The sequence below is a fragment of the Microcaecilia unicolor genome, chromosome 8 (assembly GCF_901765095.1).
Source record: "Microcaecilia unicolor chromosome 8, aMicUni1.1, whole genome shotgun sequence".
Lineage (NCBI taxonomy): Eukaryota > Metazoa > Chordata > Amphibia > Gymnophiona > Siphonopidae > Microcaecilia > Microcaecilia unicolor.
The window spans coordinates 245887791-245914127 of record NC_044038.1 but is presented as its reverse complement, the minus strand read 5'-3'; the positions used below and the strand labels follow the sequence as shown (position 1 = coordinate 245914127).

The 26337-nt window shown below is 41.5% G+C and overlaps 1 protein-coding gene across 2 annotated transcripts in view; it reads left to right on the top strand.

The window, feature by feature from the left end:
• Positions 1-26337, top strand: part of LOC115476618 (ubiquinol-cytochrome-c reductase complex assembly factor 1) — a 49874-nt gene that overhangs the window by 6089 nt on the left and 17448 nt on the right. For both annotated transcript variants that reach the window (XM_030213088.1, XM_030213089.1), the window contains exons 4-8: positions 1682-1768; positions 2116-2223; positions 7031-7103; positions 11062-11119; positions 18430-18538. In XM_030213088.1, coding sequence (XP_030068948.1) covers positions 1682-1768; positions 2116-2223; positions 7031-7103; positions 11062-11119; positions 18430-18538 — 435 coding nt within the window. The remainder of the gene's footprint in view (positions 1-1681; positions 1769-2115; positions 2224-7030; positions 7104-11061; positions 11120-18429; positions 18539-26337) is intronic.

Here is a 26337-nt window from a genome sequence, read left to right as displayed (position 1 = left end):
ACATGCCCGTTTCTGGAGGAAATGAAACGGGCGCTAGCAAGGTTTTCCTCCCGAATCCCCCCCCTCCCTCCCTTCGGCAGTTTGAACCCACTCACCGCCATTGCTCTGCACCTCGTCAATGCACGCCACCTTCATCCACTGATGCCATTGCTCCGCCCTCGCTCTTTGACGCCATTGCTCCGCCCTCGACGTCATCACGTTTGACGCGAGGGCGGGGCCCAGACACAGTGATTTCGGTGGCTTCACCACCACGAACCCTTCGAACCCTAAGGAAGTGCCCGCAGGAACTGACAGTGACGTCAGTGTCCTCAGAACGTTGAGGGTGAGTTTTATTATATAGGATTCTTTTCTCACCATTGCTGGGTTATGAGATTAAATGTTTTTTTTATTTCTTATAAGATTTTAAATTCAGTTATATTTATTTACTAGTAAAAGAGGCCCGTTTCTGGAGCAAATGAAACGGGCGCTAGCAAGGTTTTCCTCCCCAACACCCCCCCTTCTCCCTCCCTATCAACCCCTTCGTCGTTCTGACGCCATTGCTCCGCACCTCCTGAACGCACCATACGCCATTGCTCCGCCCTCGGTGTGTGACACCATTACTCCGCCCTCGACGTCATCACGTTTGACGCGAGGGCGGGGCCCCGAGACGGCGATTTCGGTGGCTTCACCACCACGAATCCTTCGAACCCGTTTTGATAACGGAAGTGACGTCAGTGTCCTCAGAACGTTGAGGGTGAGTTTTATTATATAAGATTATTAGGATTTATTTGCTGTCTTTTTGAAAAAATTCACCCAAGGCAGTTGTACAGCAAGAATAAGTCAAAATCATAGACAATACACAGAGACATTTTCTTCTTGCAAATATTTGTGCTTTTGTACGCAATTTTTTCTTTTGCATTGCAGGATAACATTCTTTTAAATATTATCTTTTTAAACAAAAAATATTTTAACTGCTGGTATGTTAAATTCTCAGTCAGTTTCCTCTCTAAGATTAGGTCATTATCCATCAGTTCCTCATCTTTAAATTAAAAAAAAAAAGACTTTGAACAATATACCCACCTCCCTGATGAAATATCTGAAGCTGGGCTCAGCACCAGATGTACTAATGGATGTCTGGCAAAGTTTGGGGTTCGTTTTTTTTTCACATAAAAGGATGGGGTTTGCTCTAACGGAATTCATTAAAACCTCATTTTTGTTTTTGTTCCAGAGATGGTCACACATAAGTGACAGCATCTTGGTTCCCTGAGGGCTTTTCTCAGATCTCTCAGTAAAGGAAAGAATTACTTTTGGATGCTCTGATTCAGAAGATTTGCCTTTTTATTTATTTCCACTATATTGTATCATATAGAATATGATACAAGTGCATTGTCTAATATTCTATTCACTAGTAGCTTTTCACTTCTTGGGTTATGATCTCTCAACATCTGCTTGTTCTATAGAGGTCTGAGCGAGGTGACATGTCAAGAAAACCTTTATACGCTTTTGAAGAAATGCTCTTGATTGATGTATCACGTTCCACCCACTAGCATGGATGGTTATCCTATAGTCCACTGGGTTCACTTGCTACAGGTTCTCTCTTCCCTAATGGTGGTCTGTTTTTTGGTTTGAATTTATCTGTTTAACGTGGTGAGGTTGCTTTTCTGACTTTCAAGTAACACCTTCATGTTTTCTATGTTTATAGGGTCTTCATGCAAGACTTTCTCCATGGCCAGTACATGGTACACATACAGGAATACAGCCGTGCCGAAACCTTTACAAAACTGATAAGGTAGAGCTAGACATCCTACCAAAGTCTAAAGTTGGACTGGCAGGTTCCCTTAGGGGAATTCAGATGAGGTTTGATCAGGACAAGTGTAGGGTAAGAAATGCAGGTACAATACACGTTGAATGGCTTCTATTATTGACATGAACCAGGAAAAAAACCTTGTGTGTGTGATAAGCTGTCGCAGCTGACAAGTGTGAGACTGTGTTAGAATGAACGTACGTGGTTGCAGAATAGAGTGAGAGGTCTGAGAACCTGCTGTAAACTTGTCCTATATTTAGCAAGGTTAGACAGTTACAAAAGTGAAGAGTAAAACCATTAATATTTATGCTCTGCTTCTTCGTCAATTTTAGCGTTTCTCAACAAAAGGCAGTCTGCAACCAGCAGAAGAGGAAGTTGGTGCCTTCACTAAAGTAATTGAGGCCATGGGATTCACTGGGCCACTGAAGTATAGTAAATGGGTAAGTGTTCTGACCCCAAGTCCTGAAATAAGATAATTAGTTTTTCCTGACTTGGCCAAAACCACCCGGGATCGAAGGAAAAAGGTTTAAATATGAGGCAACACTTTTTGTCTCTTGATGTAAATGTTTTGTGGTTATTTCCTCTAAAAGATATATGTTCTATGAACCTGAACAATTGATATTTCTGTTAGATACTAGGGGCCCTTTTTACTAAGCTTTAGAGTTCGCTAATTTTAGAGATACCTGTAGGAATATATGGGGATCTCTAGCATTAGCACACACTAAAAAGTTAACACGCCTACAATGCAGCTTAGTAAACGGGGCCCTAAATATTTGGAACTTTGGGAGATAAATTTCAAGTTTAATAAAGACTATCTACCCTGCAGATCTGAATAGTCCTTTGAGCGGCTTACAGTCTAAGAAAGCACACAAAGCAAGACACAGTAGAAATGGGAAAGGGACAAGGGAGTGAACTACAATATGCTGGGAAAGAGCAGGGAGGAACATTCAAGATACTTGATAATGGGGTGAGGTGTTCTCTTTTCTTTTCCCGGTATTTTTCACAGCTTAAGGGGTTTTCTAATTTTGGATCTCCCAACTTTGTGGTCTTAAGTAGAACATTTATCATTTCTTATGTTTACGTTTTCTAGTTTACTCTGTTGAACTGTGCTTTCAGTATCGAGTACAATTTGCTTGTGTAAGATAAATAGATAAATGGCCTTCAGATTAGGACTTGAAATGTTCCTCAGACTAATCTGCCTTTTTCTTTTTATCCCTGTATCTTTATTTTACACTTCCATATGGCACTGCCCTCTCAGGTGCACCTTCAACATCACCCTTTGGCCTGAATGAGCTGCCATTTCTGCCATTGCTAATGACCAGGGGACGTGATCCCCAATCTTCCCTTTTTAGTTTGTATCGTACTGTGTTCTTCTCTATTCTTTTGTATTTTATAGCATTTTTTTCCCTAAAAACTTTCGCTTGAAATTAAAAACTAAAAACCCTGGGAATCGCACAGTCTATTGACAAGACCCCAAGATGTGCCATCATTGAGCCCAGTTGGGTCACTAGGAAAAACCAAGCAGGTCTCAGAGATAAATGGTGACATTTTGTAAGTCTACCTGGCTAATAATTGTTTTTGAAGAACGACAAGGAGAGGGAACCCAAACGCGCAAAGGAACACAAGGAGCCTTCAAGTTAGGGGTGTCTCAGCTATGCTTTATCGGTCAGACTCGACACAGTCTGTGTTTCAACAAGAAATACCTGCATCAGAGGTCTAATATTGGTATTTATTGCCAAGGATGTCAATCATCCATTTTTCTATGTGCACCTTTAGTCTTGAAAAAGACATGTGCGGAAAACTCATCAAACAAGATGCTAAAAAATGGCAGTACGTGAACAAATAAAATTCCAACAGTAAAACTTCCCACGAAGTGCTAAGCAAAAGCTGAATGAGGTTGGATTCTGTATATGGGAAGCCAGTTGAACTTTTACATCTTCTCCCATTGTTTGTGCTCAGCAAGTGAACGTTTTCTTTCATTATTGCTCCGTTCGTTGTTGGTTCATGGTTATGGTATTTAATACTTACAACGTTTTGTTCAGCCATCAGTTACTTAGCATTTTGTACAGTGATATAAACCTGTTCTTTTTTTTTTGTTTAAGCAAGTTGCTGGTTGATGTGTTTTCATTGATACGTTTGTATTTTATTTATTTTGTTTTTATTTTGTAATGTATTTATTAAATATTGGACTGGAATTTTAGTGGTGGTGGCAGTGGTCAGTATGTTGATTTAAACATTTGCCATAGTGTTTACTGTAAATTAAATGTTGAATACATGTGTTGGCCACTGACTACTGCCACCCCTATCCATTTAGTTTGTCTAAGATCTCTGCATAGAAGCTGGCTATACAGGTAGTGCTGGGGTATTTAAACATATTTTGCACCTCGACACTAGACGTATAGGCTTTTAAAATCTACGGATAATGGAGTTAAATGTATAAATCCATTTGAAAATTGACCCCACTAGGCTTTGTTGTTTCAGTCTTTAGATTTCTTGTTACATCTGTTTTAATTTTGTTATAGTGTTTTATTATGTTGTATTTACTGATTATATTGTTATTTACAGTGTACTTAGCTGAGGTGTTTTACGTTTTTGAATATTGATGTTAGCTCGCTCTCTACATCTTTTAATTAGAAAAGCAATAAAGATAAGGATGAGATTATGCATGTTGAGAGAGAGTCTAAAATTACACTTAATGTACAGTAGAGATGTGGTGCTCCTGTGCCACTATAAAGAAGTGAGCTGGAGAAGGAGAGGACAGAGGATACAGAGACAGTGAAGGAAGTGATTTTTCAGAAGAATATGCTTCAGTGCAAAAGCAGATCATGAGGAGCCCAAAAGCTGGGGAAATAAGTTTAAACAGCCATGTGAAAGCCTGTTAAGACAGCAGAAAAGTGCAGTGGCCTTGTCATATCAAATTAAAGACCTGTTTTCTTTCTGTTTGGGGCTAACTCTTAATGTCTACTATGCTGTTATTTTACTGTATATGTTTCTAGTGGTTCTTTAATTAATTGTAATTGTTTTTACTGTGATCTGCTTCAGTCTTCTTGTAATGGAGGGAGTGGAATATGAGACATGTCTAATACTCAAAATGGAAACGAACTGGCAGTTGGAAGAGCAGCACACTTTTGTCAGAGCTGCAAAGGTTCAAGAGAAGGTGATGGGAGAAAGGGGAAGAAAATGACTTTTGTTGATTTATGAACGCTCTCTTTCATGCAGACCAGTTGGGAATAACACTTTTCATGTCCCTTAACATAGAGATGCAAGCATGAAATAGATCATTCTCAGTAGTTGGTCTGACTCTTGGGAATGCAATATAGCCTTATCGAAGAGAAACAAGGTACCTAAAGCTACTCTCAATGGCAATGTCCTAGCTGATGATGACTGTTTTTGACTCCCCATTGGTGGGAGGCAGAATTCGGTTTTTCTTCAAGACCTGGCAAGTAAGCATTATGGGTCAGTGGAATCTCAATCTAGTATAATATAGATACAGACTAAATTTTTCCAGGAACCCACCCAACTCGGGTCCTTTGAAGTCTACCAATCTTTGTCCTCAACACCAAGTCTTCTCTGAAGAAGAGATTACAGCAACCCCTTCACAACAGGGTGATCGAAGAGGTTCTTCTCATCTCCAAGGCCAAGGCTTTCACTTCAATTTTTCCTCATTCTGAGAAAATCGGGGAGTATGTGGGGGAGGGAGCACTGAGACCCATTAGACTTAAGCAAGCTCAATCTATTTTTAAAGAAAGAAAAGTTGTATATGAATTTATTGGCCACCATTCTTCCCCTTCTAGACGAGAACCATTGGCTTATCTCCATAGATCTGATGGATGCCCTTCACCCACACTCTATGACCCTTAGCCCCCCCCCCCCCCCCAATTCATTGGCGATATCTCTGTTTCACCTTTCTGAACTGCCATTTTCAATACAAAGTTCTGTCTTTTGGATTGGCAGCAGCTAGAGCTTTTACAAAATATCTGTCTGTTGATGCTGCACAACTCCACAACAGTGGATACAATGGGCCTGAAATTCATATTGATTTAACCAGGCAGTAGAAGCCCCTGCCTGGTTAAATCCTGCCGAGCAGTAGTTATCTGGGCCGTGCCTCTGAATATCCTCTCTGACTGGTCCAGTACTGTCTTGACAGAGCCAGGATTTATCTGAGTACTGGCAATATTCAGAGCCGCTTCCTGCATACCTAACTGGACAAGTAGGGCCACTTAAATAGCAGCCCTACCTTTGACTGGTGAGCTATGTGGGATGCAGCATTGAATATCAGCTGTACCATCATTAATCTGGATATTGGTGCCAGAATATCCATTTCTAAACTAGCCGGTGGTGAAAACGCTGACTGCCGCTGGCTTGATATTGACCCACAAGTTTTCCATATGTAGAAGAATGGCTTATTTCCAGTCTATTGAAGATAAGAGTTTGTCACTCACTTCAAGACTATTTTTCTGCTATAGGTCTATGGTTTCTTACGAGCATGCAGCCGCCCTCACACTGACATAGTTCATGCTTTTCATAGGAATACAGATTGATACAATAAAAGCAAAAGCATTTTTATCAAGAAGCAGGGCAAGCACGAATGTACATCTCATGTGTCCCTCGGTCATGCATGCATCATGACTGCCCACCATGTTCTCAGGCTTTTGGAGCAGCTGTTGGCCAGAATACAGGTTCTAACTTTAACCACACCGCAGGCCACTGCAGGGGCATCTCAAGGTGCATTGGGATGAACACAGTTAAAAGAATTCACAAAACCCCTGTCATTCCACTAGATCAGCCCAGCCAACCTCATCATTTCAACCTCCGCATCCCACCATGAATGCCACTACAGAAGCATCCACGTTTGACTGGGGAGCTCATCTGTTTCACTTACCCTCTCACAGGTTGAATAATGGCATGTTCTACACATCAGCATGCAATTTCCAAACCTTGATCTTATCTATTTCTCTTCCATTTGTTAACTTCGATGAGTTCTGGGAAAATAATTCCTATTCAAGAAGGACCTTGCAGGGGTACATTTTGGAAAGGTAAATCCCACTTGCAGTATTAGTGTTGGCAAAGGAAAGATTGTTTGCAGATTATGGCATGTGTGATCTTGCTTTTATAGCGTTGATTATGGAGATCCAAGTCAGATGCATTAGTGAACAAACCTTATTAGATATATTAGCAGATGAAGGCCTGGTTGCATTTATTGGGAACTGAATGTCTCATCATGAAATGTTTTGTCATCTTTTACAGAAGATTAAGATTGCTGCCCTGCGTATGTACACCTGCTGCGTTGAAAGAATAGACTACGATGAATTTTTTGAAAGTGAGTTCTTTTGAGATGATTTCTAGCAATTTTAAAAGGTTTTTGAGCTTAAGCTGTGGTGGCTGAGTTAGATTATCTATTTTCATTCGGTGGAAAACTCCTTACTTCCAGGGGGTATCTGACATAGTAACATAACATAGTAGATGATGGCAGAAAAAGACCTGCACAGTCCATCCAGTCTGCCCAACAAGATAACTCATATGTGCTAATTTTGTGTATACCCTACTTTGATTTGTACCTGTGTTCTTCAGGGCACAGACCGTATAAGTCTGCCCAGCACTATCCCCGCCTCCCAACCATATGTATCTGACATATAGTAATGTTTGTTTGTTTTTAAATTTCCCTATAAACTTTCCTTTCACACAGGAAGTCTATAAGGCAGTGTGTGAGTGTTAAAGATTGTGTAGTAGGTAAACATTGGAAGGAGTGTTTAGGAAGAAGAAATCACTGGAGGCTCAGAAAGGGCAGTGTGTATAAATGTTGATATGAATTCAAATATATGGTTTGAGCTTTTTTTATTCTGGCAGTCCCTTTTTTTTATAGTGTTGTTGGTCCCTTTCTCAAGATGATGCCTAATTTAGGGCCCTGTTTACTGCGCTAAGGGCTCGCTAGCATTTTTAGCGCATGCTAAACGCTAAAGACACTCGTAGAACTATCTGGGTGTCTCTAGCATTTAGCACACGCTAATTTTAGCGTGCCTTAGTAAACAGGTCCCCTAATGGTACTTGTTTAGTACACATTCTCTCTTTTGTGACTGAAGCTACTAAGTACATCATTTAAAAGAAATTGGAGGAAATATTTCTTTACTGTATAATTAAACTCTAGAATTCATTGCCAGAAAATGTGGCAAAAGCAGTTAGTTTAGCAGGGTTTAAAAAGGCTTGAACAAGTTCTTAAAAGAAAAGTCCATCAACCATTATTAGGGTGGACTTGGGAAACTCCAGTGCATAAAATCTGTTTCCCTCTTTTGCCAGGTACTTGTAACTGTTGAAAGCGGGATACTGAGCTTGATGGATCATTGCTCTGTCCCAGTATGATGAGGTGTATGTGAATGGTAGACTGTGGTCACCTCCTTGAAAGCAAAATGTGAATGGAAAAAAAAGATCAGTTGGGATTTTGTAACTTTGAGCCAGGAATGAAATTAGGCCTAATGACCCTTATGTGCTGTTACATTCTCTGTCAGTGGAAGAAGTGGAAATGCGTCATTGGTTATAGCTGGAGTGAAAATTTTCTGTACACTTCCAAGATGAATGTGTGAAGCCCAATTATAATAGAATTGCAAGTTCTTTCCATGATACCAGGTTTGGATTGAAGCTAGTCTCTCCTTGTACATTAACAGGGTAATTCTATGACTTATGCGCTGATTGTGTACAGATTTCATACGAATAGTGGCTTGTATGCACATACAGGTGAAAATTCCACCTTAATGCTGTTCTATAAATGTCCACGTTTCTTACGCAGCACGTATTTTACAGGGGTGCAGGTCTTTTTCTGCCGTCATCTACTATGTTATATGTTACATAGGTGGAGTCTGAGCAGTGACGTGTGTAACTTACAGAACACTTTGAGTATCTCTGGAATTTAGGTGTAGCTCACCAGTTCTATGGCAGCCACTTCTAGGCGTGTCATTTTTCTGATGATACTAGTATTCTCTAAAGCAAAGTAGGCAGCTACATTCCTATATAGTATAGACTCCTACCAGGGGCTGAGTTGTGCAATTGCCCATAAGGTAGCACCATTGAAAGGAAGCTCTGGAACGAGGGGGCATAGGATGAACGTGAAGGGGGAGTAACCTGAGGAAATACTCCTTCTCGGAAAGGGTGGTGAATTTATGGAATGGGCTCTCGGCTGAGGTGGTGGAGATGGAAACAGTATCTGAATTCAAGAGAGCTTGAGACAAGTACATAATATATGTAAGGGAGTGATAGGGAGAGGAGATGGCATGGAAGGGCTGACTGGATAGGCCATTTGGTCTTTATCTGCCGACATTTTTCTGTGTTTCTAACATACCAGCACAAATGCCTCAGAAACAATGCCTAGGTTATGGTCACTGATGTTTACAGCTGTTTGGGGCAGGCCTAAATGTTAGCACATAAGGAGGAGGGGGGATTCTATAAATGTTGCTAAACCAATATTCTATAATGACCAGATCTGTTATAGAAGACTAGCGTAAGCTGACAGACTTGAGGCACCACCTAAATTATAAATGTAACTGTTGTATAAAGTATGCGATTAACACATTTCATGATATTTGCTAATTGTGGCTTAAAGACTGAGCAGGGGCGCCAGCTGGTCAGGTTGTCAGGGTGTCCCTACCTGTTTTGTGCATATTCATTAGGGTTATCCTGAAAACCTGACTCTTTGGGTGACCTTTGAGGAATCCAGAAGAAATGAAAGTGTGTATTTACAGGCTTAGATTTTAGTGGTCAGTCACTGTGAAACACGCTTAGCTGCCCTTTACTAACGGACATTAGCGCATGTTAAATGCTGCGCGGCCTATTTTATACTTATGGGCAACATAGTACTTGCCTTACCCTGTGCTAAGCTTTAGTAAGACGGTCCCTGAAATTGTTGCTTGATCTTTTATTTCGCTTTTCGTCTGAAGCGCTGTTTAAAGTGAATTTCTAAATTCTGAGGTGTAAGTGGCCAGAGGGTACTTCTTTTTTAAGTTTTGAAAAATTTTATTGAAACTCAAAGATACACATTAGCGACATCAATAGCACTATAACAGGAGCATAATAGTAATCAAATAACAGTAAAGCAGCACCTGTCACAACTATTCCCCCCCCACCCCCCCTTCAACAAGACATCCCCCCCCCCCCCAAACTACAAATCCTTACACAGTAGGTAATCAGGGCAAGCAGTCCACTTTACATAAGGGTCCCAAATGCGAAAATAAGCTAGCAATTGTCCGCTACGCAAAGCTGTTAGTTTGGACATCAAATGAATATGGGCCAATTTTCGCAGAATCACAGCAAGTCCAGGCAGAGTTGGCTGCTTCCAGGCCGCAGCGAGCACCGGTTTACTCGCTACAAACACACAGGTAACTAAATGATGGGTTGTGGTTTAAAGTGCAAGAGACAGTAATCCATTTTCAAGGGATGTGAAGTCTTCGTAAGTCCAGTAACGAATTTCAGGACAGTTGTCCAAAATTCCTGGGCTTTAGGACAGGACCACCATATATGGCACATATCTCCCAGTAAACCACACTGTCTCCAACACAAAGGGGACCCCGAATAAAATATAGCCGCTAAATGCTTAGGGGTGTAATACCAGCTATACAGCATTTTATACCCATTCTCCATTAATGCACTCGAGACAGAGATCCTAAGTAATGACCGAAACGCCTGCTCCCATTGTGGGTATTCATATGAAGTCCCCAAAACTGACTCCCACTTTAAAAGATAGTACATAATCGGTTTAGCATAAGATAGAAGGGCCCTATATAAGCAGGAAATCCCTCCTTTTCCTCCCCCACCCACCATCGCCCGTTCCAACTGTGTTTCTACCAGACCCAACTCCCCCTGCGCCCTTCTCAGGATTAAATCCCGTACTTGACTCCTCCCGCAGCTCAGTGAAAGGAAGCAGCTCCCCCTCCTCCCAGACCTGCCCTAACTCACACAGACCCAGTTTCTCCCATAGATGATACCAGGGGTCTAGCATCCCTGGGGCAAATTGAGAGGCAAAATGGTTGAATCTATGCAAAAAGTATACCTGGCCAGGAAAATTTCCCCCCTGATCGCCCTCCAAATCAAGCGGTGGAGCCCCCCGAATCATATCCCTCAGCATACAATCAGGAAGCCAGGGAATGGCCCTCAGGGGGTATGAACCCAGCCAATCTTGCTCCAATAGCCAGAGGGTGCTTCTTAAAACTCCTGTTCGTAGTGCAGCTGCTCTTCTCGGTTGTTTTTATTGCAACATCGTGCTTGGTTCCTGATTATGCTGGTATTTTCTTTAGGATGCTGTTTGCCTGATACATTGAATTCCTGGTTTTTGGTGACTCAGATTCACGTCTGGTAAGTATTAGCAATAACATTTTGGGCCCTATGTACTAAAAGGTTTTCCCATAGATGCAAAATCTTTAGTCTGTAGACCCAGTCGTGTGAATTACATTTACAAGTCTTGGGATTACATTGTATTTCTATATCGCTAATACCGTAAAGTTCAAAGCAGTTTACAAAGCTAAAAAGAGTAACCAGGTCATACACTTTGGGAACCACATCGAAACAAACTTCTTAAAAAGCATTGTCTTCAAATTTCTCTTAAATAAAGGGGAAATTAGACAAAATATTTTTTTTAAACATGGCTGTAATTCTTTCCAAATTCTGGGAGCTTGATAAGCAATTTCTCGAACAGTTTAAATCTTTTAACTTCTCTTGAAATAGGAAAAGCAAAAGGAGAATTATGTAATGCTTCTTTTAGATCTTATAGAAGTTGTGAACACCAAATGATGCAATAAATACTCTGGACATTCACCATTTATGATTCTATACAGTACACATGAAAATGTAAACAAAATCCTTGGTTCTACAGGTAGCCAGTGGAGCCCTACAAACACACAGAAATTTTATCATATTTCTGCAAGAAAAAATTATCTCGCTGCAGCGTTCTGGACAGTCTGCAGTTTTCAAATAACTTGTTTTGAAGCACCGATATATACGAGATTACAGTAATCCAACTTAGAAATGATTGTGCCAGCAACCTAAGTTGCTCAGATTGAAAAATTTTCAAACACGTCTTAGATTTCTTAAAAGAAAAAAAAAAAAGAACTTTTAACCAAAGCATTAGTATGAAATTCAAATGACAGAGTTTGACCTAAATAAATATTCAGAATGTTAACCGAAGAAGAGAGTGAATTACCTGGTCTGATCTATCATCATATGATCCAATAATGTATTATTTATAAACTGATGCATACTTTTTCATCTTATTTTATTTATTGCATTTGTATCCCACATTTTCTCACCTCTTTGCAGGCTCAATGTGGCTTACAATACATCACGAATGTTGGACATATATTAGAAAATAGACATTTAGTGTTACAAAAGGATCTTGGGTAACATGATAATGATAAGACATGATATTAGTATAACAAGCAACTATTATAAGACTGTTTTTTTTTACATTTGTACCCCGCACTTTCCCACTCATGGCAGGCTCAATGCGGCGGGCAATGGAGGGTTAAGTGACTTGCCCAGAGTCCCACTAGCAACATTCCATGTAGAGGTCGGCCCTTGCAGATCACCAATGTGGCCGCGCAGGCTTCTGCTTCTGTGAGTCTGACGTCCTGCACGTCAGACTCACAGAAACAGAAGCCTGCGCAGCCTTCTACATGGAATATAAGTGGAGGAGTTGTGTATATTCACATTGGTTGATCTTTGTGGTATGCCTTGTTAAAGAGATGAATCTTCAGAAAAAAAACGTTAATTCCACTACTTGCACATGTAAACCCATGGCACGCACAGATTTCAAGAAGTCATGTTCTGAGCAAAGTCTCATAACAGAATACCTGTATGAGAAGTCCTTAAAGGAGCCTCTTTTATTAAGGCTAAATATATATGTGGTGTGTCAAGCCAGTGAGTAGTTCCAGTAAATCAAAGGTTGAACATTTATAGCATTAGGGTCTACCCACCTCCAAGTGACTGAATAATCGTGTCTAATAGAATCAAGTGAAAGGTAAATGAAACAGGTGCTTTATATGAACATCAGTAACAAGTTGTCAGCGAATAAAGACAGTTTGCATTTACTCTAAATGTTGGTTCCTGAAGAAACGAGGCAAAACCAGGCATAAACGGACGGCTCCTGGTGGTTGAATAAGTCAAATGCTGCAGATAAATCAAGTGATATTTATTGAGATTCATTATTATTTTTTTTTTTGTTACATTTGTACCCTGCGCTTTCCCACTCATGGCAGGCTCAACGCGGCTTACATGGGGCAATGGAAGGTTAAGTGACTTGCCCAGAGTCACAAGGAGCTGCCTGTGCCTGAAGTGGGAATCGAACTCAGTTCCTCAGTTCCCCAGGACCAAAGTCCACCACCCTAACCACTAGGCCACTCCTTCACTAGCAACATTCTGTGTAGAATCTCAAATAGTAGCAACATTCCATGTAGAATCTCCAATAGTAGCAACATTCCATGTAGAATCTCTGATAGTAGCAACATTCCATGTAGAATCTCCAATAGTAGCAACATTCCATGTAGAATCTCTGATAGTAGCAACATTCCATGTAGAATCTCCAATAGTATCTATTTTATTTTTGTTACATTTGTCCCCTGCGCTTTCCCACTCATGGCAGGCTCAATGCGTCTTACATGGGGCAATGGAGGGTTAAGTGACTTTGCCCAGAGTCACAAGGAGCTGCCTGTGCCTGAAGTGGGAATCGAACTCAGTTCCTCAGTTCCCCAGGACCAAAGTCCACCACCCTAACCACTAGGCCACATCCACGGCACAAACCAGGGATGATAAAAAAAAAAAAAGTCTTGGTACTCTGGTGTTCTTGAAAACGGAACTGCCGGGGTTGAAGAGAATTATTCTTATTAAGAAAGGTTTGCAATTGAAGCAGGACAACCTTCTCATCTTTGATACAAGAGGGGTATTAGAAATTGGACAGTATTGTCATGGAGCTGAGTATCAAATTTAGGTTCTTCAAAAGTGGACAGACTGTGGCACCTTTCCATCAAAACTGATTTCCTAGTGGTCACCTCCTTGGTGGCCCGCTCTTTCCCCATAGATGGCCAAAGAATTGTACCGTGATTCTTTGTAGTATCTTTATTACTGTGGTGCAGGGCTTCTGTGGCAAGAACCTGCGACCCCTTAAGCTGCTACAGTTACTGAGGTCAATATCCTATATAATAAAAGGAACCTCCAACATTCTGAAGCTGACTGCATGGCTGAGGCATTCCTGCTCTCTGTATCCATCTCCTGAATTGACATCACTTACTTCCGGGTTCGTCACAAGCAGAAGTGACCAATCACACGAGGTTTCTCGGCTTCAGAATGTTGGAGGTGCATTCTATTCAATAGGATTGGTCAGTTCCTTGAAGCACAGCCAGAGCTCAGCGTCCTGCACAGTAACGCTCAGACACCAGAGAGAGAGGGGGGGGGGGGGCCTGACACCAGAGAGGGGGGGGGAGGTATCTCTGTCTCACACACACTCTCATAGTCAATGTCTTTCTCTCTCTCACTCTCACACACTGTCTCTCACACACTCTATGTCTCACACTGTATCACATTCACTCTTTATGTGTCACACAGTCACTCACACACACTCTTGGTCTCGTACACTCAGTCTCACAGAGAGTCTGTGTGTCACACACACTCTCGCACACACTATATCTGTGTGAAACACACTCTCACACTGTGTCTCACGCACTTGCACACACTCTCATTCTCACATACACACTCTCTCTCTCACAGACACACTCGCACCCAGACTCACTCTCACACACACTCACTTGTACATTCACTCTCTCACACACTCAGAGGAAAACCTTGCTAGCACCCGTTTCATTTGTGTCAGAAACGTGCCTTTTTTACTAGTGTTTATATAATATGCAAAATTCTATGAGATCATCCTTCCAACTAAGGAGCTGGTGTTTGAGAGCACAATACGTCAGACATAGCTCTTTTCTGAGATAAGTGATGCCATTTACTTTTGAAAACCACATGAAAACAAAACCAGTCTGATCCTTCTCACTCTGACAGTGTCCAAGCATTACTCAATAACTTACGAAATCTTACCTCTAACAGAATTATTCTTGTAATTACGGTTAAAACTGTTTTTATTTTCTGTTGAATGTAGAGAATAAATGAAAGGTTTTACTTTAGAATTTATGGCTCTTGTTATGTTTCGTGACAGCAGCTGGTCCCCTGTATTTTGCTTTATTTAGGCTTCAAAGTGCGATTTTACCTCTTTGGTATTCCACTTTCTCTGAAAGAGGAAATGTGATGCTTGGGGCACATTTGCACCCATTGCGTTGCTTGTTATACCCATTGGCTTGATACTCATCATCTCAAACTTAATTCTGAACGTTGTACAGCCATGTGGCTGACAGAGAGTATTCTACGCCATTGATTGTGGTATAGTGGTTCCTTTGTAGTAGAACCAAAGGATACTGAGAGTCATTTTTGACTCCATCTTTCCTTCTCTGCCCAAATTTCCTCAGTTATCAGGTCATGCAAATGAGAACATTTAAATCAGTAATTGATTGTCTTGTTCTATGGGTCCATACTTTTATAATGTCTCAATCGGTTTATTCTAATGCTTTTTATAATGGTCTACCAGACTATGCTCTTAGGAAACTTCAAAGTGTACAAAACACAACCATACATCTACCGTTTAACCTTAAACCTATGGATCATTAGTCTCTTAAGAATCAAGTTTAAAGTGCTTGTATTGGCTTTTAAGGTTTTGAAGACCGGCCAGCCTGCTACCCTATTTCATACACTAATCCCACATGCTCCATTTTGTGTTTGTTTATTTATTTGAATATTTGTTGTATTACATTATCACAATAGCACTAATGTGCTATAGAGCTCATAATGGCAAAAGACAGATGTAGATTCAGCCACTCCAGTATTTGGGAACTAAGGCCAATGCCAGACAGACTTCTACAGTCTATGTCTCACACATGGCAAAAGACAGATGAAGATCAAGTCTGCATATTGTTCAATTCTGGTCGCATATCTCAAGAAAGATATAGTAGAATTGGAAAAGGTGCAGCGAAGGGCGACTAAAATGATAGTGGGGATGGGACGACTTCCCTATGAAGAAAGACTAAGGAGGCTAGGGCTATACAGCTTGGAGAAGAGACGGCTGAGGGGAGACATGATAGAGGTATATAAAATAATGAGTGGAGTGGAACAGGTGGATGTGAAGCTTCTGTTCACGCTTTCCAAAAATACTAGGACTAGGGGGCATGCGATGAAACTACAGTGTAGTAAATTTAAAACAAATCGGAGAAACTTTTTCTTCACCCAACGTGTAATTAAACTCTGGAATTCGTTGCCGGAGAAAGTGGTGAAGGCGGTTAGCTTAGCAGAGTTTAAAAAGGGGTTGGACGGTTTCCTAATGGGACAAGTCCATAAACCGCTACTAAACGGACTTGGAAAAATCCAAAATTCCAGGAATAACATGTATAGAATGTTTGTACGTTTGGGAAGCTTGCCAGGTGCCCTTGGCCTGGATTGGCCGCTGTCGTGGACAGGATGCTGGGCTCGATGGACCCTTGGTCTTTTCCAGTGTGGCATTACTTATGTACTTATGTCCTCTACTTGGCTCACTTTTATTACATAGAGCAGTGATTTAACCTATTGTGATGTCATAGTGGCTCATTCCACCAATAAGAGCCAGCCTCATTAGTGATGTCACAATGGCTTGATTGTATAGAATGTTTGTACGTTTAGGAAGCTCGCTAGGTGCCCTTGGTCTGGATTGGCTGCGGTCGTGGACAGGATGCTGGGCTCGATGGACCCTTGGTCTTTTCCCAGTGTGGCATTACTTATGTACTTATCTTATGCTAACAGTGAGGGTGTTGCATCTCGAGGGAAAGGGGAAGACGTCTTAGTTAACCATAGGAGCTGACTCTTTGGGTGCTGTGGGTGCTTGAGCACCCCCAATATAGAGAATATTTATTGAATGTGTCCAGGGAGGGGTTATTTCCACTGGGCTTAGCACCCCCAATAATTTTGAAACGTTGGCTCCTATGGCTAACAGTATTTGTAACATATATTGTCCCAAGACTGCATCATATTTAACTGACTGTAGGCGGTTGGCATAATGGCAATTTGCCAACCAGTATTTAATCATGAATAACTATAATCTGGACAGTGTGGCTCGGGCTGCCTTGTTTGGAAGTGTGGATGGACTGTGCAGTTCTGTGTCTGCCGTCATTTACTATGTATAATTGTTACTACAAACTGACAAAACAGAAAAGAAAAGACAAAAGTAGAAGAACTGAGGAGAAAAGGAATGTAGAAAAATTGAGGGTTAACAAACTGACACAGTGGGAATAAGAGGTATTTAGAATTATCATAACATCAGGTAGAATAAGGATCAACAAATTATTATTATTGACAGAGCCACATTAACCAGCTAGGGGTCCTGGGCAAAGTTTATTGTATGCTCTCCCCTGGCAGGTAGTTTCCTTAACCCCCCACCCCACCCCGGCTAACAAAGCCACTACCCTGCAAAGGTGGCATAAATGCATAGAGCCAGTGTCTAGATTGGGCTGCTGAGCGCTCTGCCAGGTCCACCCCTCAGAATCAGGAAGTGTACACCTAACCTTTTGGAAATCTAGACTGCCCCACTTTGTCTGTACACTTGTCTTTTAGATTGTAAGCTCGTTGAGCAGGGACTGTCCTTCTATGTTAAATTGTACAGCGCTGCGTAACCCTAGTAGCGCTTTAGAAATGTTAAGTAGTAGTAGAAAGGGCAAGACTGGCAGAGCCATCAGTGGATCTGCACCTTTATGCTACTTTTACTTCAGCAGGAAGCAGCAAGGCTGGTGGGGGGTTATGAAAGCTGCTGGACTGGGCAAGCAGAGGGGGAGAAGCTGTTGGACTGAAGCAGGCCCTGTGCTTTGGATTGCTTTTACCCAGTCCCCATTTAAGGGAAAAAAAGGTGATGTAGTCATATAGGGCCAACCTTAGGGGATGGGGTGACCATCCATGGATCTGCCCTACAGTGGCCACATCCCTGTGTTATCAGCAGCAGAACATATAAAAGAGATGCAAACATTGCATATACTCAGCAAAAACTGTTACACATCAAAAAGCGGTGATTAAGGACACTGGTGTGTTGGATTACGACTCACATTTTGTCCAGAAGTACTTTTTGTTGTGAACAGGTTCTGGCTTTCCCAGGTGAGGGAACCATTTTTACCCAATCACTTATTTTTTTCTAATACTCATTGCTCTGACCCCTGATGAAAGCATATAGCTCGCCAAAACATGGCCTGTGTCAGGTATTGTCAATAGAGACTTTTGATTTGTCCCCTGCTTGAAACGCCCTTGGTGTGGTTTTTGTCTTCTGTGCTGTTTGACCCTCTCTGTTGCCATTCAATTATCTATAATCTAAACAGGGTACAGCAAAAATATACATAAAAATAAACAAAACAGTTACAAATACATTAAATTACTAAATCAATATCCATCATAACTTAAATGAAACGTGGCATATAAACCTTATTGGGTCTACTGATCTCACATAACGTCATTATTTTTCACTGAGGGGGGAGGGAGGGCAGCTTTGAATATCGAACTTAATGTCTTTGTACCAGGGACAATTCTAAGAAAGTAAAGTAATGTTACCTGTGGTGTTCCAGGATGTGTCTGGTGCGCATGAAACAAGAAGGAAGAGCTGGGAAATACATGTGTCGCTACATTGTTCATGCTATGTGGGAAGACGTTGAGCAACGTGGGAGAGTTATGGGGGTAAGTCACTGAAAGAACGTTGTACAGGTGTGTTTGCACTTCTCTGGAAGTTATTCCAGAGATTTAAGACTTGATCATTTTCTCTGCCTGGGAAAATTACTCCCACGTACACACAGAAGTGTGAAGCAAAACAGCGAAGATGACGCAAAAGTAATGGACGACGCTCCAGAAGTTTAAAAAAAAAACTGTTTATTAAGGACTAGTAAAAAAGGCCTGTTTCTGACAGCAATGAAACAGGCGCTAGCAAGGTTTTCCTCGGAGTGTGTGTGTTGTACAGAGTGTGTGTGAGAGTGAGTGTGTGATAGAGAGAGTTGAATGTGTGTGTGTGTGTGTGATAGATATGATTACTTGATAGTGTTTAGGTTTTTGTAAAACCAATAAAATTGTTGGACATAAAAAAAACATTCTCTCAACAGCAAGTGTAGGAAGTGTCGTTACCTCTCAAGGTGCTAAAACAAATTCTAATCAAAATCTGGTAACAGCACAAGACTTCTGCTAGAAATAGGCACTCAGCAGCTTACCATACCATACCAGCTTCAAACTTCACCAACCCTCCCTCCGCATATTTTACAGTCGTTTGGAAAAGAAAACCAGCCAGATTGCTACAGATGCCTAAACGTTAACAGAATCTCTCACTTTGGTTACATGCAGAAAACACAAACCATCATTTAGTAAAGAATAAATAAATATGCAGACAAAATATGAAATGGAAAACCCAGGAAAGTAGTGAGCAAAAAAAGCTGCACTTTTATAACAGAGTCTCTTGGTTTTTGCAACTATGAATTTTTGTTTCGAACAATTTAGTTATGTAACATTTAGTCTAATCTCAATCAATAAAAATAACCTTTTTAGACATTACAGGTGTATTTTTCTAACTGTATGCATTTGTAAAATGTGCTCACATAGGAGATATTAATCGGTGTTGTAGTATAAATGACAATGTTTAATTCATATATTCAGCATCACTGACTATATAGGGGACCTGAAAAGACATGCTAAATGCTGACCACAACCACCACCTAAAATCTAAACATAACTTATCTGGAAAATGGTTGAAAATTGCTGATATCCAAATAACAGAGCGCCCTATGGTGGTAGAGTATTTTGAGCCCAGCGCTATCTTTTAAATATCTATAGATTTATTTTAGTTATATTTGTACCCCACGCTTTCCCACTCATGGCAGGCTCAATGCGTCTTACATATACAGTACTTATTTGTACCTGGGGCAATGGAGGGTTAAGTGACTTGCCCAGAGTCACAAGGAGCTGTGCCTGAAGTGGGAATCGAACTCAGTTCCTCAATTCCCCAGGACCAGAGTCCACCACCCTAACCACTAGGCCACTCCTCCACTCTTGACGAGATTTTTTTTACATATAGTTTTGTGGCTCCGCAGTGGTTCCTCTTCCTTTGGAGTCCCACAGGGCCTTCAATAGCAGTGCATTAAACCCCACATGCACCCTGCCTGTTTTTCTGAAAGACTCTCTGCCTCCTTTTTTTTAACTACTAATAAAGTGACCCGCTTTATGTTTGGTGACGTGGTTAGCTAAAATGCATAGCTGCAAAGTTACAAATATGAGACGTGTCTCATAGCCAATGCCCTGCTGCTGTTACAGAACACATAAGTAATGCCACACTGGGAAAAGACCAAGGGTCCATCGAGCCCAGCATCCTGTCCACGACAGTGGCCAATCCAGGCCAAGGGCACCTGGCGAGCTTCCCAAACGTACAAACATTCTATACATGTTATTCCTGGAATTGTGGATTTTTCCCAAGTCCATTTAGTAGCGGTTTATGGACTTGTCCTTTAGGAAAATGTCTAACCCCTTTTTATACTCTGCCAAGCGAACCGCCTTCACCACGTTCTCCGACAACGAATTCCAGAGTTTAATTACGTGTTGGGTGAAGAAACCTTTCTCCGATTTGTTTTAAATTTACTACACTGTAGTTTCATCGCATGCCCGCTAGACCTAGTATTTTTGGAAAATGAACAGACGCTTCACATCCACCTGTTCCACTCCACTCATTATTTTATATACCTCTATCATGTCTCCCCTCAGCCGTCTCTTCTCCAAACTGAAAAGCCCTAGCCTCCTTAGTCTTTCTTCATAGGGAAGTCGTCCCATCCCCGCTATCATTTTAGTCGCCCTTCGCTGTACCTTTTCCAATTCCACTATATCTTTCTTGAGATGCAGCGACCAGAATTGAACACAATGCTCAAGGTGCGGTCGCATCATGGAGCGATATAACGGCATTATAACATCCTCATACCTGTTTTCCATACCTGAGCAGAATGTTTCAGTGTATTATCAACGACGACACCCAGATCCCTTTCTTGGTAACTCCTAGCGTGGAACCTTATAATTCAGAGTCTTTTTTCCCACATGCATGACCTTGCACTTGCTCACATTAAATGTCATCTGCCATTTAGCCGCCCAGTCTCGTAAGGTCCTTCTGTAATTTTTCAGAATCCTGTCGTGAGTTAACGACTTTGAATAACTTTGTGTCATCAGCAAATTTAATTACCTCGCTAGTTACTCCCATCTCTAAATCATTTATAAATGCAGCGGTCCTAGCACAGACCCCTGAGGAACCCCACTGACTACCCTTCTCCATTGTGAATACTGCCCATTTAACCCCACAGGTAAGTGATTTTCATCGCTCTTTTGAAAGTTATGTGTTGGACTGATTTGCTTTACTCTGTATATGCTAAACAGAAATCTCCTGCTTCAGCTGAACATCTTTCATTCAGTTCATGTTTCAATTATGAGACATGGATGAAGTGCATAGACTGCTTCGGAAAATATAAATTTTTATTAGAAAATTAACTAACAATCTCATCAAGACTTGGGAAGGTAGACCTCAGATAAGCATTTCCTACTGCTTTTTCACCTGACCAAGTTCCTTTCTTTAGGTGCTTTTGCCATTAGGTATGTCTTATTCTGTGGCTCTTTACTTCATTTTTCCATTGTGACATTTAAGCCAATTTCAAAAACAAACATTGAAGATGGTGGCATGAAATAACAACTAGTAACGACAGATTTGAAAGCTCAGTGGAGCTCTACATTGAGAGAGATCCCCACCTTGTGGTATAAAACCACCAAGTTTAAGCTTTTTAAAGCAAGTAGTCTGGGATTTAGTGAAGGGTAAGAGGTCAATCCATAATCCTGCTGCTGGCAATGAAAGTTTACTGTCTGCATGTTTGAACACTCAATTGTAGAATGATTCTTTTTTTGTACCAACCACAGAGGTAGCTATTAACCCCTTTACTGCCAAGTATTTTGATGATATAAATGATTAAAAGGGTGATATTCAGTAGTATAGTGCAGTGTTTCTCAGTCCTCTCCTGGAGGCACTCCTGAAGACTCAGGATTTCAGGTTTGCCACAATGAACATGTGTGAGATAGATTTGATGCAATGAGTCACCATTATATCTCACAAATATTCATTGTAGTAACCCCAGGAGAGGGCTGAGAAACACTGGCGTAGTAGTTAAGAGTAGCAGGCTGAGAAGCAGGAATGCTAGGATTCAAATCCCACCGACACTCTTTGTGAGCCTGGGGAAGTTATTTAACCCCTCTATTGTTTCAGATACAGACATAGAGGCAGATGCACCAAAGCTTAATGAGCCTTTAACGACCCTCCAACGAGGAAATTTTGAGCCGTTGCATGCATCAAAGGGCTTTTACCGAGGGAAGCTAGCAGCTAACGAAAACGGAGTGCAGATGAGCAATTAGTGTAAAAACCCCATTGAAACGAGATGCACTAACCTTTTCCGATTGTCTTTACGCAGGAAAAAGGCAGGAAATCTAACGAGAGGTCTGGACCTCTCGTTAGGACAGCTCTGTGCCAGGAAAAATCGTAAAGTGAAAAAATAAACAAACTTTGAGCCAATCCCAGCGCATTAGCAGAGCTAAAAGCGCTGTGATTGGTCAAAGGACGTTGCATTACATATGTCCAAAAGAGCTGTGTTTGAGCTGTAAGAAAACGTGTCAGAAAACACATCAAATAAAAAAAGAATCGGGAGGGGGCAAGGGCGCTCATCAGGAGCGTCCTGTATGGATGGCCATGCTCCCCCCCGCTGCTCCCCACTGTCTGCCACTTCCCCCCCCCCCCCCCCCTACGTCAGAAGGAGGCGGGCCTAGTCCAGGGAATAAGAGACGTCATGGAGACTCTGCGACCAACACAACAGATCTTCCTGCCCGTGCAGCGCTTCAGAAAGAGGTGAGAGGCGCTGCTCGGGTCGGTATTAGGGAGGGGGGTCTCGGTGGAGGGGGGGAGCGGCGTAGTCAACCTCAGGGGGGGCAGCGGGGGCGGGGCACGGGGCGGAAGAATGACGGGAGGCGGAGTTAGCTTTTGCAAAACAGAAGAACAGGAAGGGAGGGGGACCGGGGCTGCTAGAATTTTGCTTTTTCGTGGGGTGGGGGGAAGCGGCGGAAAGTGGGGAGCAGCAGGGGGGGGGGGGGCAAGGCCGTCCATACAGGACGCTCCGGACAAGCGCCCTTGCCCCCTCCTGATCCTTTGTTTTTGTATTTTGCTGACCGGGTAGCCACGTGTATGTGTTGTGGCTTTTTTTTTTTTTGTTTGTTTTGACATTTGCAGCATGCGCAGAGCAGCCAGCAAAACGCTTGGCTGCTCTGCGCATGATTTAGGGGCCGATTACCGATGTGCATTGTGATTCTTTGATACATTGTATGTTTCAATACCGATCTGAGCATGTGTGACTTTTTTTTTTGGTGCATTCTTCGTTTTTTAAAAATCGTTAGGGACTTTAACGATTTAGATTTTTTAACGTTTGGTTGATGCATCTGCCTCTTAGATTGTAAACCCTCTGGGGTCAGGGAAAAATACTTTCTGTATCTGAATGTAACTTGCCTTAAGTTAAAAAGAGCTAAATCCAAACAAGTGGAAAAACAAATGTATGTATTTGTTGCATTACTCTTTTCAGCTAACAGTTTTATATTGATTACACCCCAGGGTATTACATGCCAAAAAATATCAGTATTATTATTGCAGAGTCATTAAAAAGGATTGGGCTGAGGGGTGCAGGAGTATAAAAACACAATTATAGTTAGTGAATGTAAGGCAGTACTTTCAAAACCATTTTCCTCTGCGACCCTATTTCAGCAGTTGAACATTCAGATGACAACCCCACAAACACACACACACACACACACACTATGGTAACAAAAGCAAATTATTACTGAAAAATAGTAAATAACACCAGTGATTTTTTTTTTTTTTATAGTTGGCAACAAATATGTAAATAGACTCTTTCTAGAGTAATTATCTGATATACTCATCCTGGAAACATACAGGTTGTGTGTGACGTCCCAGGCTTCTTTGGCACAACTCAAGCACTGAGCCATCTCATCAGCCTTATTCTACGTGTGTGTCTGTGAACGAGTGGATTTGGGGTATACAGGTACCCTGTTTCCCCGAAAGTAAGACATCCCCCGAAAATAAGACCTAGTAGAGGTTTTCCTGAATTGGTAGATATAAAGCCTCCCCCGAAAGTAAGACCTAGCAAATTTTTGTTTGAAAGCAAGGCCGCCCCCGGGCCGCCCCCCCACCCGAGGTTGCCGGGCCCCCCTCTACCCACCCTCCATCACTCCCAGAACTAACCTTAAACGCCTCCTTTCACCTTCGCAGCAAGCAGCAGCAGTGCAGATCTCTCCTTCCTTCCGTGCCCCACCCTCGCGGACGTTACGTCAGGTGAGGGCGGGACATGGAAGGAAGGAATGGCCTGCCCTGCTGCTGCTTGCTGCGAAGGTGAAAGGAAGCGTTTAAGGTTAGTTCCGGGAGCGACGGAGGGTGGGCGGGCCAACCCCGATCCAACCCCGATGTTTCCCCGAAAAATAAGACAGCCCCTGAAAATAAGACCTAGCGCATTTTTGGGGGCAAAAATTAATATAAGACAGTGTCTTATTTTCGGGGAAACACGGTAGTAAATAATTGAGTGACTTGTTAGGGTACCAGGAGAACTAGAAGAGGACAGTGGATGGGGGTGGGTGGGTGACTGAATGGGTTTAGTTGGGAAGGTGACTCATGAGTGGCATATTTTCAAAGCACTTAGCCTTCCAAAGTTCCATAGAAACCTTTGGAAGTGCTTTGAAAATATGCCTCTTCAGTGTATGTGTGACCGTGTGGGTAGTAAGTTTCTTTATTAAAAAAAAAAAAAATGTATAACCCACACCATCTACCATTCTGGGTGGTTTACAGAAATAACATTCATAATAAAATGTACATTAAAAACTGAAACAGTCACTCCAGTCTACATGACGGCTAAAACAAACATTCCAACAATACACGGGGAATAATCCTTACAAATCATTACAGATCAAAATCATCCAATATCAAAATGCTTGTTGAAAAAAAGGCTTTTAGCTGTTTCCTAAAGGAGAGAACTGATTGAGTATCCTGCAATTGCTACAGTAAATTATTCTACAACATAGGTGCTGCAGTCATGAAAATCTTTTCCTGTATGTATCTAATCTCACTTGGCGGAAAGATGGTACCTCAAGTGGATTCTGGTTCTGGGATCGCGTTGCACACACAGAGAGGTATAAAGCTTCAAAGTACTTGCAAGACAGGTGATCGGTCATGTAAGAATTTAAAAACCAACAACAACTTTAAAATTAATCCGCCAAATAATGGGGAGCCAATGTATTTGCTTCAAAAATAGAGAAATATGTGTAAAGTGTAAACAACCTACAATTAAACGCTGTAGCATTCTGAACTACCTGCAACACTTGAAGGAATCTACTCGGTAATCCCATAAATAAAGCATTACAGTAATCAAAGAGTGGAAAAACATATACCTGAACAACTGTACAAAAATGATCAGAATTCAGAAAATCGTGTAAATTTCTTAAGAATATTTTACAACAAACACTAGTTAAACTCCCAAATATTTCATCTTTTCAACAATAACAATATCCACAAAAGTGAACAGTTTAGGGAAATCAACCTTCTGAAAAAAAACAGTATTTGAGTTTTGTTCATATTTAAACTCAATTTATTACATAAGTACATAAGCATCACCATTCTGGGACAGACCAAGGGTCCATCGAGCCCAGCACCCTATCACCGACAGCGGCCAAAAGAACAAGCAATTTGTCCCGCCCATCCTAGAAATACTGTATTATTCCCTTGTCCATTCAATAACATTCTATGGCTTTTCCTCCAGGAAGCAGTCCAACCCTTTTTTGAAGTCCGCTAAGTTAACCACCTTTTCCAGGCAGCAAATTCCAGAGTTTAACTACGCGTTGAGTGAAGAAATATTTCCTCCGATCCGTTTTAAATTTACCACACTGCAGCTTCATCGCATGCCCCCTTGTCCTAGTATTTTTGGAAAGCGTAAACAGACGCTCCACATCAAACCCATTCCATTCCACTCATTATCTTATAGGCCTCTATCATATCTCCCCTCTGCCGCCGTTTCAACCAAGAATTGACTCTTCTTAAACACAATTCTAGGAACGTAAATGTATCGGAAATCTTTTCTTTTATGGAGGAAACAAATTGTATGTCATCAGCATACAGTCTATAATGAACACCCAAACAAGCAAGAACTTTACAAAGCAGATCAATATAGATATTAAAAGAAGTTCAGAAAGTGATGATCCTTCTGGTACCCCTGAAGAAATATCAGGCCATGAAAAAGTTCAACAAAAGTTGAAAGTGTCTCCCATTCAAGAATGACTCAAACCAACAAAAGACTAGTCTTGAAATCCCTAAAGCTTGCAGTCTAAGCAGTAACAAACTATGATTCACTGTATCGAAAGCAGCTGAAATATCT